Source organism: Mytilus californianus, unplaced genomic scaffold (genome assembly GCF_021869535.1).
Source record: "Mytilus californianus isolate M0D057914Y unplaced genomic scaffold, xbMytCali1.0.p SCAF_12, whole genome shotgun sequence".
NCBI lineage: Eukaryota > Metazoa > Mollusca > Bivalvia > Mytilida > Mytilidae > Mytilus > Mytilus californianus.
In genome coordinates this window covers 16,047,309-16,065,602 of record NW_026262604.1, presented here as the reverse complement: position 1 = coordinate 16,065,602, position 18,294 = coordinate 16,047,309, and the positions used below count along the sequence as shown (strand labels likewise).

The window sequence follows — 18,294 nt, the reverse complement described above, 5'->3', positions numbered from 1 at the left end:
ATAGATAATTTACTCTATCCCATGGGTCAGCGGGAGACAATTTTTTTAATGTCTCTCTCTCGGGCAGACCAATCAAAATCGACAATTTAAAGGACAATGAGTTGAATTTACATTAACAGTTTTAAAGACAAAGCTCAAGATCTACGTTTTAGCCTCAGAACTTTTTCATAGACTGCCAAAATAAAAGATACATCTTGCTTTACTTTTGTTGTTTTTCTCATACGTACATTTGTGTAACTGTAACGGTGTTATGTGCATGACGTCATAGTTAATAACTTTCAATTTAAAAAAAACAATAATGGCAGAACATTCAGTATAATAAATTAAATAACACATATCTGAGAGGGTGACAGAGCAGATTGTTACTCCTCGAATAAACATTGTCAACCTTAGCTTCGCCTCGGTTGACAATGTTTTCTCGGGGTAACAATCTGCGCTATCACCCTGTCAGCTATGTGCTATTTATATACTACAAATATATTGTATAACTTAACGGTTAAAATGATTTTTAAAGTTTTATTACTTTATCTTATTTGTGAATTTTATATGTATATAGATATTTTCGCTTTAAACTAAAGTTTTAGTAAATTAAGACCTTTTGTTTGAATTTTAAAAACTGTCTTTTGTTTAAATATTTGAATTCGCTCTCGCCGCGATATAACCATTTTGTGCTGATGTGGCGTAAAGAAATCACTAATCAATCAATCATAATTGGAAACAAAAGGATACAGTGTATCAATTACTGAAACAAAACCATTACGCACAAATAGGGAAAAACAGTAGCAAAGGAACGTCGCTTTGATTGCTGTTCTTCATCTCAAAGTCACAGTGAGGCCTTCAGCATGGCTGCAAAAAATCTTAGCTCACTCCAAGTTTATGTCGGCCCCTGGCATCGTTGTGAGTTTATCAACATTTCCTTTTATTAGTTAACAATTTTACTGGCATGGGTTACCTCTTTATGATAAGACATATCCGTTGGGTTATCATCAATTAATAAAGTAGAAAAATAGAGGTGACAGATAACAAAGAGACATTCAAACTCATGTCGAAAATTAACTGACAAACGCCATGGCAAAAAAAGAGAAAAAGACCAAAAGACAAAGAACAATAAACAAAACACAACATAGAAAACTGAAGACTGAGCAACACAAATCCCACCAAAATCCGGGGGTGATCTCAGGTACTCCACATGTGGCATCATTGAAAACTATGATTTCTCTCCATTGAAAGTTTTGGGAAGCTTTTAAAAGGAATTTTTCGGTGTTTTTATTATGCTGGTAATTATTTTTACATCTTTCAATCCAATTAATTTTCAGAATAAAAGAATTATCGTACACCCACTTCTAGGTTTAAATGGTCTAGGATCAACCTCCCATGTTTTGCACTTGAGGCGAGCAGTCAATTTTCCAGGGGAGTTTGTTGTGTAGTAAAAGTGATGATTTTTTGTTGGATTAGTAAAGTTGTGATCGATCACCTAGAGAACGTTAAATTAAGTATTCCATTTGTCCAAATATGATTATTTTAATTATAAAAATAGGAATGTAATATGATTGGCAATAAGACAACGATTCACAAGCTAAAATCCCCAACATGCAAAATAGAACGGAATACAACTCAAGAACAGAGGCGCATTCTACTGCAGCCACACAGCACTATCAACACTGTGTCATTTTGCATGGCATCAACATTTAAATAGCAATACAACTGTCTTCCAATAGACCTTCAGACTTATAAATAGCAACCTCCAAAGTAGCGCGAGTATCTGAACTTCGACCTCTGTCAATAATACCTTTGTTAAGGGAGCGTCCATCTGGTTGTGTGGGATGTCTAAATACTAATTGACGTCAGGGCTGATACAGCACGATAAATGAACTATGTTGGGAGATTACCAGGCTGCCTAAACTCTTTTTCAAAATTCCACGCTCGCCTCCCTGAACGAGCTTGGAACATTCTACGTCCATTGCACGTTTAAAAACCAAAACATTTTCCAATTGTTTCAAAAGGTATTAAAAGAAATTATGTATTTTGCCAAACATCGAATACCAAATTTAATGGAAAAGAAGGGTTGTTGTGTACAACTTATCGACATAAACCTCACACTCTTAGTTGAAAGTTCAAAACCGCCCTAGCACCAGTTATTTGTGGAATTATTTGCTAGATTTCAATTACGCTGCACTGTCAGTTGGTACACATGTCTTTTGAAGAACGGGTATATTGTTGATATTCTTTTGAAGTTATTTATAAGTTTTCTAGTCTCGGGGGGGCTATTTAGACCTTGGAATGTTCATTGATGAAGACCGAATTTTGACCTCCTAATTTCTTTTTGTTTTTTGTGCTGTTTTACTGATATGTACTATACATCTCTTAGCATTCATAACTATTTAGCAACAAGAAGAACACAAACACCGGGTTGAATTATGGGCTCTGGAAGGGTGAGAAGTGCTGCTCCATTAGATGCACGAAGATATTTTTTTTGCTTTAAATGAAAGCGACATATTGTTGTCATGGAAATACGTAAACATCATGAAATGTGTATTACACAATGTAAGTATAGATTTGAATGTTTCGGTTTTATCTCATCACAGCCTGAATATTCAGGAATAAATACTACAACAGGTATCAGACGTTTCGTTCATGACCCATTGTCTCGTATGCATGACCTTACAATGGGTGTTCCGAGTGACCTGTTTGTTTATAACAGTATTTGAATTATGCTATCAAAGAAGGGTAAAAAGTTTCACTTTATGCGCCTTTGCTGATTTAACTGTATTTACGCACCGCGAGTTCTAGAGATCGTCTGAAGTCTTTGTTGAGGGAAGGAAAATGACAGCAGTACTTTATTTATACCCAATCCTTAAAAGTTACTACTATTAAAATAAAAAAGAAACGCAGGACAAAGGTTCACAAATCAAGAAAGGAGAGACAACAACTAGGCCTGGAAAAAAAAGATGAAAGACAAGCAACACACTGGTTAAAAAAAAGAAAGCCGCTGGAAAAAATCTATACATATTACGCATACTACAGATTGATCGGCAGGAACACAAGCATGTGTCCACTGTAGAATAGACCGTTTGCTGAAAAAAATAATCGGAGCGTTAAATATGGTTTCTGCTAATTTTTGGAACTGCAATGTATTTACAGTATTAACCATTTTCTTTTTTTTAATGTATTTATGAATATAATTCGTAGTTGCAATGTTGAAATCGTTATTATTCCCATGGTATAAATAAAATTAAAATTTTAAAAATCCTAACTTCTCTTTGCTCTTCATTGTACGACAATCACTGGGCCATCATTCCTTGTTTATGGCTTGCCACTGAATAAAGTACAATATGCATACGGATTCTTATCATCAAATGCAGGTCAGTAAGTAGGATTATGTCTTGTAATTTCGAATTTACCCTATTACCTTAACATAACTTGTACTGCTCCTACCGTCTTACAATTGGAATATATATAAGCATAGAGCTATACTTGTCCTGAGGCACAGAGTGCATTCTTTCATCGATCAGTAAAATTTATGTATTTTGACAGTTCAATACAGAAATTGAAAATGCGAATTTGACCTTAATTTCATAATGTTTTATAGGGTTTAAATGTATGGGGTCAAATGAAATGTATATTTGTTGTATACTTATTTCATAACTCGGATACTGAGGATTGAGAATTATATGGCGTGTATTTTGTAATTCATACATTGAAGACCATTGTCAAATTTCTATTTAGATTTTAACAACTTCAATAACCCAACTGTTTGCTTCCCATGTATAATACCGGTACATGTTTTTGTAAAATTTGTAATTAAATTACTTTCGAAACTATCCAAATGCTAATAATAGCTTGGTATTAGTTAATGATGTACTTCTTATTAATGTGACTCACCAAGAGTGACTGGGGAATTGAAATATTGACACTACATGTCTTCTTCCGACCGGCAGTAAAACCCTTGTCAACGTGGACCGTCCGTTTGACTGTGCGGGATGTATCAAGTACGCAGCCACGTCCGGTCAGAATGCGGACGTTAAATCCGATGCCTCGTGTAGAGATAGTGTCACGCTCTCTGCACGTTAAGAACCCTTGTAACAACTCTTTGACTGGGGTCTCTAGGTGGCCTGTTGAAAGGCAAAATTTCTGTACTAATCCAATATACCCTCGTTTTTCAGTAGCAGTCTAAATTTCCCCGACTTTCATCCCGGACGGCCTCTATTGTTAATTTGTTCTCGTCCTGAACATGTATGTAATATTTACCACTGGACGTTAAGCAACCAACAATCAATCAATCAATCTAATTCATGTTGGTCTGGATGGAGTTACACAATAAAGAGTATGAGCCAAGACTACAGAAAAAAGGGTAAGAATATAAAAAATAGAGAAAAATAGAACAAAAAAAACTAAAGAATTAAAAAAAATGGAGTGCTAAATATAAAGAATGGAGAATATGAGGCAAAATACTGTATATTCAGAAATTATTGCGAGGTTTTTATTAATACGAATAATGCGATTAGGTGAGTATCGCAATAATAAGTACTCGCATTCTGATATCTGATACATATATCTGTATGCAGCTTTACCTGAAATCGCAAACAAATAATCTCGCATTTATGTCCATTCTTCAAAAAGCGCAATAATAAATGCACGCAATAATTTCAGAATTTACAGTAGATAAAGAATATAGAAAAATGGCCAAAAATATTAAAGAATACCGAGTTGAAGATCCCTCAATCCAGACACTCATTAATGTTTTTTGCAAAAAAATACAAATCTGACAAAATCTATAAGAATGGAAGTTTCAACCATTCATCTTTTGTGGGGGTGGTATTTGTATGATGTTGTTTTATTCAAATAAGTTGCTACATTCTTAATTTGTTGCTAACATTATTTTGTCTCGGGTGGAAAATGAAAAATATAGTTTTCTCCCACCAAAATGTGTTAAAAAATGATTCCAATATGTTATGAAGAATAGAAAGTTGTTTAATTAAAGTCTAATCAAACGGTTTGTCCCAAGTACCCTCCACCCCCCCCCCCCCCCCCCCCCCCCAAAAAAAAAACAAAAAAAAAAACAAAAACAACCCTGAAGTTGAATGAGTGCTCTCTTAGTTATTTGCAATTTGTAGTGCAGCTTAATCAGGTACATTTACACTAAATTTCCGTTTCAATGCAAGAAATGTAATTTTTTCTACATGTACCATCAAAACAAGTATTCAAGTCACGTAAGATAACGCAGGTACATTCTGCGTGCATTTTAGTAGTGAAGTTTATATGTAGAATGCACTGCAATTTTAAAGTCAGATCACAATCTGGTTCCTAAATTACAATAAACTGAGTCAGCAGTACTTGAAAACATGTTAACCTTGTAATTTTGAAAAATACCACCATCGTCAACTTATAATACTCGTAAGGGTTCTCAGTGCTCTTCAACTTCGTACTTTGTTTTTGACCTTTTTAAGTTCTTCTATTCGAGCGTCACTGATCAGTTTTTTGTAGACGAAACGCGCGTATGGCGTTCAAAATTTTAATCCTGGTATCTATGATGAGTATATATTCACTTATTATGTTAAAGTTCGCGATCACAAATATTCTTAAGTTCTTCGTGACAGCTCCAGCCCAAAGACTTGTTATACATGCTGTTAAAGCTACTCTAACAATAACTCAAACAACAGCTACAGGACTATGACTGAAACAGTGCAAAAAAAATGTATAATCATATTTTATTACTAGCTAGCACGTGTATATTTTTCTAAAGTATTTGATAACTTGCTGTTGGAAGACAAAACATCCAGCGCATTATTACAGTTCAATCATGACATTGGAAAACAAGATCTGAGTTCACCCAAGTCTTTTTTTTTGCCTGAACCTATGTTTCTCATGCGTTTTTAACTTTTAGCTTTCAACGTGCATGATGTTGTCTCTTGTTTTTCAACGGGTTTTTTGTCCATTCCATGTCTGTCTGATTTTCTTTCATTTTTTTTGTAATTCATTTACCATAATTAGCTTAATAGAAGAGGGACAGTCAAACCCATAGATCGAAAACATACTGACAATGCCATGGCCAAAAATAAAAAGACAAACAGACAAATAATAGTACAGATGACACAACATAGAAAACCAAAGACTAAGCAACACGAACCCCACCAAAAACTGGGGGTGATCTCAGGTGCTCCGGCAGGGTAAGCAGATCCTGCTCCACATGTGGCACCCGTCGTGTTGCTTATGTTATTACATATCCGGTAAATAGTCTAATTCGGTAAGTCACATTCGTGAAAAGGGACCCCCAAGGGTGACTGGGGAATAGAAGTATGGTCACCATTGGTCTTCCTCCGACCGGCAGTAAAACCCTTGCTAAAGTGGGGCGTCCGTTTGGCTGTGCGGGATGTAAAAATTTGCAGCCACGTCCGGTCAGAATGGGGACGTTTAATCCGATGCCTCGTGTAAAGAGAGTGCCACGCTCTTTGCACGTTAAGAACCCTTGCAACAACTCTTTGAGGGGTCCGTAGGTGACCTGTTGCAAGGCTTAATTTCTGTCCCTATCCAATATACCCTCATTTTCCCGTGGCAGTCTAAATTTCTCCGACCTTAATCCCGGACGCCCCCATTACAGAACCTTTCTATTGTATTTATTGTTTATTTGTTCTCGTCCTGAATATGCATGAAATATTTGCCGCTGGACGTTAAACAACCAACAATCAATCAATCAATCGTGAAAAGGGAAGGTATTATAGTTACGACATAAGGAACATATCCGATATCATCTGTGAAACGGTTATTCCATAACGGTCAACCAACTCGTGATGGCGTCCGTAAAATTTACGAAGGGATGACTTCAACTTCACCATTTGGAACTCTTGGTTTAATAGCTTCCTTGTGAGCAGCAATCCTCTATCAAGGAAATCATGATAGGAAACACAAGCCCGGAAATATCGTATCAATTGGGAGATATATACTCCGTATGCAGGCGCTGCTGGAATACAAAGGCGAAAACGCGAAATTAGCCGCATCCGGCTTCCATAGGTTGTGCGACAAACTATATTAACTGATAATTGACTTTCGCTTGAAATTAATTCCATTTTCATTAAAAGTATCCGTTTTGCGATGATCCAAACTCTGAAACAGTGGCTACGACGTCTCTGCTTACCGAATTTTCTCAGTAATGCAACTTTTAAGATATCTGTCTAGATATTGTGAGAAGTATATACAAGAATAAAATACTGACTCTTTTTGGGGGTGGATGTAATATTTTACTACATTAAATCGTGAATTCGTGCATTGAGTCAACTGCTGTAGAGTTTTCCTGGTATCTATATATACGTAGCAACATCGCCTTTTATAGACTTTATTTTCATGTTTTACTCAATATTTGTTTAAAACAGAAACAAATATGAAAATAAAGTAAATAAAAAAGCGACTATAAAATATCTCTGAATGTTGCAATTATTTTTACGGTAACAGTTTAAATCTAACGTCTACATAAGCCTCACTGTGCATGACTTTGTGGTTAATAATTTTACTTTTTTTCAAGTGCGAGTTGTTATTTTTGTCATAAATCATTAAGAAACAAAGGTCCAATATCACCTAGGAAAATTTGATCTCGGATGAATTTGGCTCTTTTTTGGTCCCTGTTGGGCATAAAGCTCTTAACGTGTCTACGTACTTTTGCATCTCTTTCAAATGTTTAAGTTTGAGCATTCCTGATGAAGATAAATACACAAAAACACTTTGGACGCATACTATTTATATGATGGGTTTCTGTCATTTAATACAACATTTCCTTTCTTTTTCATTATAAAATGAATACTATTTCGGTGTTGCCTTAATTGAAATATAAACCTAATGACCACCAAATGCGTGCTAAATCTTCGTACTGAGTTATTTCTGTCTTGTCTTAGATAAGTTGTGGATGTTAAGCAGTTCATTATTCCTTCTGTTCTTGTCGCACCTGTTGTCCTTTGATAGTAAATAAAACGTCCACGTGATATTGATATCACCCCTTTCATTGACGAATTTTTAAACCGAGGGCTGTAATTAAGAAACACAAAAATGAAAAGCTTTATCATTTGTTTGATTATAATTGTTTACACAGTATCAGGTAAGAATTAAGCTTTGTGTACACGTTTGTTTTAGGTCATTTTAAGGTACAATTTATCATGTTGTATTACAAATCTATTCGATGAAATATTTTAAATTCACCCATAGACTAGTTACGTTTTCGAGTATTTGTATATCCTTCGCGTTCACATTTTTTACATTTAGCGTTCCATGATATAGGCAAATTCAGAAAAGCGCTTCGAACGCACAAAAATTATTAAATGTATATGGATATACTATATATTCAATAAATATTTTTTTCTCTCTAATGCAACCTTTAATTCAAAAATGGTTATCTTCAAATTAATTTAATTGAATAAAAGAAGTGATGGTAAAATTTTAAAATGAGAAATATATCAATTAATGCATCAAAACGTCGATATATCTTCTCGGCCGCTTCACATGTAAGAATTTAGCTTGGTGTACCTGCTTTAGGTTATTTTTAAGGTACGATCCATCCAGTTGTATAACAAATCCATTGATTGAAATTTCTTTTCGGAAACAACATAACCCATTGTTTTGTAGGTTTTACATATTTTCTCTGTATGCGAATTTTTTTCTCAAAAATATGTGTTCATGTACCATTGTCTTTAGAAATTCATTTAATTTAACAAATTATTTTTGTATAATGCATATGTGTTTCTTAAATTCATGTTGAAAACAATGCAACCTAAGAATATGAAGTCTTGCTTATCAATGAAAAAATCTTAGGAAAAATGAAAAGAATGCATAAATATATAACAAGAATTACAAAAAATATCAGAAACTATAATAGAGCACAATAACCACCGACACCCGAAACTTCCAAGACGATACACATAAACATCAACAAGCAACACATAGTTATCAACGAGCAACACATAAACATCAACGAGCAACACATAAACATCAACGAGCAACACATAAACATCAACGAGCAACACATAAACATCAACGAGCAACACATAAACATCAACGAGCAACACATAAACATCAACGAGCAACACATAAACAACAACGAGTAACACATAAACATCAACGAGCAACACATAAACATCAACGAGCAACACACAAACATCAACGAGCAACACATAAACATCAACGAGCAACACATAAATATCAACGAGCACAAATAACTACCAACAGAATGGCCACTAACTTGAACATGAATACAAAATACGGCAAATAAGTTTGGAAGCAAGGTCAAAATGTGCTCGCTTCTACCATTTCCTTTTATTCATTGTTTCAACTGTTAGAATGACTTGTTGTGCTAAATAGGAAAGCCAAACAGCGGTTTTGGAAATATGTAGTAATGATGTGAATTAATGAGAAATATTTATAAATACCGCAGTGAGACAGTAACCCAATTGATTTTTTTTTCGTTCTAAGTGCTTCATTGCAACCGATTAAAGTAGTCAATGTTATTTGTCAAGCGCTTGTTTGTACATGTTTACTTTTGTCTTGAATTCCGAAACGGTGACATCGCAACACCAGATTTATTTCATTATATACCATAATCTTCCAATCACTCTTAAAAATAAACAATAGGAACCTTACCTTAATATACATATACTTATGAGGGTTTGGATTGGATTTTACAGAATAAAAAATCATGCGAAAGAAAAAAAGAATAAAGTAAATTGGACGGACAAACGAATAGACAAAAAAAGGGTGCCAAAATATAGAGAAAAACAGAGAATAACGGACAAAAACTTAAAAGAATCGAAAAAATGGTATATAATTAACTGAGAACAATGTAATAAACCCCCATCCCCCAAAACTCAGATCCTCACTTGTGTGATTGGATACTTTGCATCGCACTCTTCATACACAATCTCCGAAAATACAGAAATACTAGATTAAAATTGATACAATTGATACAAATATTTTCAAAAATTATTTACTTTTTTCAGAGTCATCTGCATTTCTAATAAACTTCTGTCCACCATTACTGTGTTTTCAACGTTGTATAAATGGATATGTATTAAATTCTAGAGGATGTCGGACCTGTACATGTATTTCTGGGAGCAGTATGTATATTTTACTTGTTTGCATATGTGGGTATTTTTTTCACCACCTCTTTTTTTGTATTGCAATCACCGTGTCCGTCCGTTCGTTCGTCCAACAAATATTTCCGTCACACTTTATTCTGGTACTATTGAACAGAATTACCTCACATTTAGTCAACCTGACAGTTAAATTACTGTATATTGGATAGGGAAAGACATTTTATCTTGCAACAGGCCACCGACGAACCCCTCAAAAAGTTGTTGTAAGGTTCTTAATGTGACAGAGAGCGTGGTACTCTCTTTACACGAGGCATCAGATTTAACGTCCCCATTCTGACCGGACGTGATTATTGACTTGTACATCCCGCACAGCTATACGAACGACCATCTTTGGCGAGGCTTTTCCTGCCGGTCGGAAAAAGACTAAAGTGACCATACATGTATTTCTATTCCCAAGTCACCCTTATGTGTTTGAATACACTTTTGGTATCTTCTGTCTCTCTGTTACACTTTTTGTCCTGAATTTTAAGACAAACTTCCCACTAAATGTTAAATATCCACCAATCAATTAGTTCAGGACTATACAATGGTATTATAGAAACTACTGAAATTACGGATCAATACAAGATGTATCCATGCTAAAGCTATCGTCAAAATATTTACATGAGCATGGCTGCCCAAATAATTTTCTGAGTCATAAAAATATACTTTTATATTTCATTTTTAGGTAAAAGTAATATTGCTACTTCCATGAAATCACCGATTATTGGTCCCCAGACAGGTGGCAGCCAACAGATGAGTGGAATGTTTGGTCCACAGGCCAATATTCAAGGATCATCCTATCACAATCCGTGTACTCCAAGTCAGGCGTTTTGTATACTGAGGTGTGAGAAGTATATGACTGGTGCTAGTGGTTGTCAGTACTGTCTTTGTGACGACAGTATACCAGGTAGATACAATATTATGGATGAGGGTCTGGAAGGGTGTCTTTCATTTATTTATTCTTTAATTGTTTAGACAACTCTTGTCTGTTCTTTATATATTTTGCCCATAATTCTTTAATCATTATATTTCAGCACTTCATTATTATCTATCTTTTATTGCCCATGATTCTCTTTTCTTTTTCTTTTTTTTACCCCCTATTCAGACCCTCATTGATTGTTGAAAAAGAAGAAAAGCTTGTCGAGTTTTTATTTTAAAAATAAGTTTTCGACATCCGACAATATACGTATATTGTTTTATACTGCAATTTAACAGTAGAGAGATACTAAAAATAGTCCAAAGGTAAAATTAAAGTTTACATAACGCAGCGTCAATAAAAATCCCTTTTACAATTTTCAGAATAGATGAACTGTTAAAATGAATTGCTTTGTAACAGCTGATAACAATTTGATTCAGTGGGTTTTTTCACAATCAGAATAATTGTCATATAAAAAAGAATGCCATCAAAAATTCATCAAATACATTAATAAGTACTAAATCATTCAGGGGGATTGTTCAATTGTATTAGACTAAGTTACACTCTAGAATACATTATTTATTCTTTGTTTCTATTTACAGATGCAACAACATTGCCGACAACTGTGGTCCATCATACTTCTGTTCCTCTAATAAACCCGTGTATTTCCTCTGAGACCACGTGTGATAAATCCTGTAACTACGGCTTTCTGATTGGTCCAAACAATTGCCAGTATTGCTTATGCTCACCATATGTTCAAAGAATAACAACTGGTAAGAATTCAAAAGAAAAATTTGATGTAAAAATTAGGAGTGTGGTGTGATTGCCATTGAAACAAGTTTCCGTCTAAGACAGAATGAAAAATAAAATGTAATGATGAGTGCAAGACCGGGAAACCTCAAGACTCCCAATGGTAATATTTCCCGTCTTTGACGAGTCTTGCCCGTGTTTATGACCAACTAAAACCTTATCTGATGTTCTCTTTTACGCCATACCAACTTGAAATTGGTTGAACAGGTTGATTGTGACAGGAATATATCTGTCCTTGGCAAACACGTTGATTGTGACAGGAATATATCTGTCCTTGGCAAACACGTTGATTGTGACAGGAATATATCTGTCCTTGGCAAACACGTTGATTGTGACAGGAATATATTTGTTCTTGGCAAACACGCGATAGTTTACCTTCACCCAAGCGAAAACCATCAATATTGAAACGTTCATTTGTGTTTAATATAGACCAATAAGTTACGCTATTATATCCTTAAGCTGACTAAAATTTCAAAAGAGCACATAACGAACTAAATCTCAGAAAAACTTAAGTCAAAAAAAATCCAGGTACATGAAGACTGGCTTTGGAAACCAGTGGGTTGGAAGACTACCTCGATTCTAGCACAAACTTAACCCTTTAAGCAGCATATGTTAAGAGTATGATCATAGGAACACGATACGGTTTTATAAGTTTTTCGACCCTATCCAACTATTCATATATCTCCTGCGGCATTCAAACATGCTACCTTGTGTGATCTCTTCAAAAATTCTTTTATTTTACACTGTTACATTAAAGCATTATTCTTAAAAACATTATATCCTGGAAAGAGATGTTAAAAACTAACGATTGGCTTTGTCAGATTTAGGAAATTACAGCAATTTTGCATAAATCAACACGTGGAAGTTTTCAGAATAATTGTTTTAATACATAACGTCGAAAATACGGCCTTGCTTGTTCATTTGGACCTGTATATGTTAAAGGATTTCCCTGTTGTATTTAATTGATATAAAGGACAGCCATTTATATAACATTTTACTCTATTTATTCTTAATGTGTATATTTCTTTTTGCGTTGCACCCTTCATCGTATTATGGAGTTAACAATCCTAGAACCGTTTACGACATGTCATAAACTTTTAATAATTATAGAAACACCTTCGACTTTAAACAACGCATGCATACCTAGCCAGAAGTGTACTCTTAAGTGTGAACATGGATATGTCCATGGACCCAGTGGTTGTCAATACTGTTTATGTGCGCCCAATGCAACGCAATGTATGTATTTGTGGGGTTTTTTTAATATTATTTGCCACCAAAAAATATAATTCAACAAGATTTATAAGGGCCAACTGTCAACATATAATGGTTCGTTCTAACGAAAGTTCCTCTGGAACAACAACAAAACAACATATAAATGTCAACATATAGGACAACCCACCATACATCAAGCTCAAATTCCTCTAATTTAGACAGATTATAAGGTGTAATAAATAAAAACCTACCATCAACACCACATGCCTCAATAGACATTAATAATAAGATATACAAACAAAACAACTACCGAACGTAACGCCATTTTTTATTGTATGGCGTTTGTCGACAGTTCTTCGGCTTAAGAGTTAAACACTTCGTGATATCGCTTTTCCGGGAAATTTCAAAAGTTTTATTTTGAACATTTCCGAGTACACAGTTTGGTATTTTAGTTTCGTCAGCTCTTCGACGTCTGTTTATGTTTTTGATTTTCAAATAATTTGTCCTCGACCATTACCGAAAAGACATTAATTGTCGAAATGTGCATCTATTTCGGCAACATTGGTACCGTTTATGTTATATATATATAAAAAAAAGTCTAAATTGAATACAACGTTCAAACCTTTGATTGCGTTGGATAAAAACCGCAATTTTTATACGTGTGCATGCAAAACAAATTTCTTGTTAGAGGGGTCTAAATACAGCACAAACAACATTTTCCAAAAGACCAAAAAAGTGAAAAAGTATATTTTAACAAAACGCATTTGACTAACAGGTCGAACAACATATGTTCTTAAACCCTGCTGACTGCCATTGGCGATTGCCAAATAAACGGATCACCGATGTAATAAAAGGATCTTAATTATAAATTTAATACTAAACAGAAAACAATAAACTTGCGGAAAAGATGGTATACCGCAAACAAAAGGTGCAAAGGTTTTTGTACACCATACCCGGATTTCGACAATTAATGTCTCTTCAGTGATGTTAGGAATCGAAACGGTATTTGGAAAGCCTATATATATATACATTGGTTTTATTTATATTTTAGCTGTACCCACCACACAGGGTCCAAGAAAATTATATAGCAACGTTAACACAATGAGTGAAAAATGTGTAATAGCAATAGCTATCTGCCAGGTGAAGTGTAAGAAAGGTTTTATGACAGACAAAAATGACTGTACGTTCTGCACGTGCAAGGCAGATATTGAAGCGGCATGTAAGTTATTATCCAATGATATAATTTTAATACATAGTGTTGTACATTTAAGTCCAGTGGCAAATATTTCGTGCATATGCATGTCTTTTAATTGTTATTCGTTTTTATCCATGGCATTGTTAGTTTGTTTTTGACTTTTAGTGTGTCACTTTGGTATCTTGCACAGTCTCATCTCACGCCCTTGTGACATCTAGACCAATCAAAACGTCTTAAAAAGCGATGTTCCCATAACGCATGCCTAAAGTTTGATGAACGTAATAACACAGTATCGACGACATGCAAATGACCATATTTTATCGATATCCAGTAGCGCAATTACAAAAGATGTTGTAAATACCAAATGGAAATTTAATTACTATTCGGATATTTTTTTTTTTTTTTTTTTACTTCTCAAGATCAAATTTTACGATTTACCTGGATCCGCCCTGCATAACTCACAAAGTTACAAAATAACTTTCACAAACGCGTGTATCCATGTCTGCTGCAAAAAAAAAACAATATCACCTGTTGTGCCTTCAGATAAATCAGAGTAAATCGGAGAAATTAGGACCATGACCAAAAGAAAAAAACATTGAAAGACATTTTAAACAATCAACAAAAACCTAGCAAACAAAAAAATGGAGGATTGGCACCATGTTTCCTTGCAGTGCATCTAAATAAGTCAGAAGAACCTAGTATTATCAAACCTGGGACCAATAGATAGTCCCAGATCAAACTAATGAACCCCTGTGTTCAGACCTTCGACTCGGACTTGTAGTATTTTTTGAACTTGTGGATATCAACGTTGTACAAATGTGTGTTCTTACTAAAAGGGGCTAGTTAGAATGATGTGATAAATTAATAATACTACTATGGACTGAAAATTTGCCAATAGTGTCTTATTCCCCATCGTGATACCACCGAGTCTGCATTTGCATGGCGAATAATGTATTCATAACAGGTGACACATATGCTATCGACGCACTTGGTATTGCTCCGTTCAGAGTTCTTTCGGTTCTCTCGGGTTTTTTTCTTCTCTTGGTTGCTATATTTCAATTGAATTTTCAAGTTTATAACATCGGTGGCCTCTTGTTTTTTGCCATATAATTGACCAGACATGCATTCTTAATTGTTACCACATAGTATATATACCAATGAGTTTAAATCAAGTGGTTTTAATTAAGTCTTACTATAATTTCAGGATATGTTGATTTTATTACAGTGCACCTTACCAAGTCAGTAGAACCAATAATCAAACTGATGAAACCTTGTGTTCAGGAATTCGACACGTGTAACATCTTTTGTGCGCATGGATATCTACGTGGTCCAGACAACTGTCAATTCTGTGCATGCTCTCACTGAGAGAGAGGCTGGTGGCGAAGAACAAATACAATGACTTTTGAATAATAAATGATCTGATTCCGTTTTTATGGTGATTTATTTAGAACCGAGTTGGTTTAGGTTTGGGGTCTGCAGTTGGTCATCATCAAGTCTGCTGAAAGTTAACCTGGCCAATATAATGGGTTATAAGAGTCAAACGAAAATAGGACTTGATTTAAAAGTAAACAATTACTAACAAAATTTCGTGACAGTACTAATAGATTAAACATACAATCAGGACATGGTCAATATAAAGATATTCAAAGTGAACACAGGTTATGTAGTAGAAGAGATGAAGTTAGAGATAAATATAATGTTTTCTTTATTGTAATTTTAATGTATAATTTAAGTATAATTATTTTTTCAAACTTCAATCATTACTATTTAGTATTGAAACTATTAGTTTTAATACAATAAAAATTTGCAAAATGATTAACCCTAAATCTGAACTTTTCAGCTGCATATGATTTTATAACAATGCACAAATTGGGGTTTACATTTTATTCCTTTGATTAGTACTTCAGTTTTTGTTATTTCGTCGTATTCACGAATGTTTTTTTTTCGGCCGATATGGACATAATTGCAATAAAAGAAGTGAAAAAAAAACCCGAAAGGATTAATGGTTTTATATCATTGAGACAACAACCCAACAACATGATAATAAGACCAGAAAAGACACAAATAGAATTGTATTTCATTTTGTCATGTCGTGGCCTTCGATAGCTTGATATGCGGTAAGGGTTTTGCTCATTGTTGAAGGTCGTACGATGACATATAGTTGCTAACTTATTCGCTATTTGGTCTCTGGTGCAAATTTGTCTTATTGGTTATCATACCAAATCTCTTGATTTTTATATAGAGGTCGCAAGTGGTATAAGCAAGACAAGTATGCTTATAATAAGAAAGAAGTATCAAGGCGAAATAAAAAAAAAGTTACATGTTACTGGTTGCAAAGAATAAAAATAGAATACAACGATTGCAAGAAATCACTATTGGACATTGTGAAGCATGCTAAATTCAAAGTATACATATTTAATAACGGCATAACAATGTATAAATAGTATTATTTGTTTTATGATCCAAGTATCATGCAATTGACAGCAACATGTAATGAGACTATATATATTATTTTTAACGTTATTCAATAGATTTGTTTTTGTAAATTATATATTCGTTCACATTATAAGATTATGTGAGTTTTTTCCAGGATTCCGTGATTGTTTCCCAAAGTTCTATTAGTTATGTTGGTATTTTAAGCATTTAATTAGATAATGAACTTCCAATGGCATTTTTAAACATGGTGTAAACAATATACTGTTTTAAATTGGTACACTGGTGCGCGATAAAACACAACCGTCTTAAGTCCATAAGCTACAAATATAGAACTGTAAAAGGAAGTAGCACTGTGTATATTTTATTAACAATGTCAACCTTGTTATTATCTGATATACATTTACCTTAAGTCACATTCCTATGTAAAGAGTTACTGCCTATAAACAAAGCCTTTACTGAAGAATGCGGTGTTCCCAACAATATAGGAGTCTGAATTCTTTATAAATACAAATGTCTTGTAGGGTTTTCTGACCTCCTGATAGAACTGTGATTTCCGGGTGTCCTTGATGTATATATACTAGTCTTATATATATATTCTGTAAAAACGATATGTAACCAATATAAAATTGTCCTAAAATAAGGTCATCGGTGAATTGCATTGGCAATGTTGTATAGCGAATACCTGAAGGTAAGGTCGACGTATGTACAAAACAAATACATGCAATTTCAAAACTGTTACTTCTTGTTATTACTACAAAAAGTGTTTTTTAATTAACAGTCGTCATGCCATTGGTAACAAACTTGTTTATGTATTAGTATGAGACAGACTTATGTTAGAACTTCTTATGAAGAATAAAAAGAAGCTAACATTATCCTTTGATTTCACGTTCATATACCTAGGAAAGTAATTTCACCAAGTTATTCCAAGTTTGGTGAAACAAGTGATAGGTTTAGGTAACTATAAACCCTGTTACCAGGTTTAACTCACCATTTTCAGAAAATGTTTGTACCAAGTAAGGAATATGACAGTTGTTTTTCATTCGTTCGGTTGGTTGATTATAGTCGAGCGTTTAATTTTATCAGGTTTTATGGACTTCCCCCTTTTTGTATTCTAGATAACAAAATTTTCCCATTAGCCTTTGGTTTCACGTTTAGATACATAAAAGTCATTTTAGCAAGTAATCCAAAGTTTGGTGACTATGTTGACGGCGTCTATTCCATTCAAATTAAGTAAATGGATACCACAGATACAGTTATATCTGTATAATATTATGACTGACAGAAATTGACCAAGGTTAAATTGAAGTCAACTCTTCGAGATTTATGGACACATCATAATTTAGTTGACCATTCTGAAATATCTGTGTCGCATATACCAACGTATATGTTCAACTTCTTGTAGCCTCAATCCAACCTTTTTTTTCTGGTTTACAACATCAATGAATTCGACTTTCATCAGATTTTTACTTGCAAATAGCAATGCGACAATTGCCAATAGTGGAGTAGGATCTTGTTCTCCTTCCGGGAACACCTGAATACATACACGGATCTCGATTGCTAAATTTTTAGCGGTGTTATTTTTCTGTTCCGTCTATTTTCTTTTTCCCATGGTT

The 18,294-nt window shown here is 34.2% G+C and overlaps 1 protein-coding gene across 3 annotated transcripts; it reads left to right on the top strand.

The window, feature by feature from the left end:
• Positions 1-7,995: 7,995 nt before the first annotated feature.
• Positions 7,996-15,674, top strand: LOC127722398 (cysteine-rich motor neuron 1 protein-like). 3 transcript variants are annotated; one of them, XM_052229270.1, is made up of 7 exons: positions 7,996-8,083; positions 9,975-10,091; positions 10,798-11,019; positions 11,631-11,801; positions 12,949-13,074; positions 14,102-14,269; positions 15,471-15,674. In XM_052229270.1, the coding sequence occupies exons 1-7, from the start codon at positions 8,035-8,037 to the stop codon at positions 15,608-15,610; spliced, it is 993 nt and encodes a 330-aa protein (XP_052085230.1). In that variant the 5' UTR covers positions 7,996-8,034; the 3' UTR covers positions 15,611-15,674. The 3 variants fall into 3 exon arrangements, with proteins under 3 accessions (XP_052085230.1, XP_052085232.1, XP_052085231.1); XM_052229272.1 differs by having other exon boundaries at positions 15,450-15,563; XM_052229271.1 differs by lacking the exon at positions 12,949-13,074.
• The last annotated feature ends 2,620 nt before the right edge of the window (positions 15,675-18,294 follow it).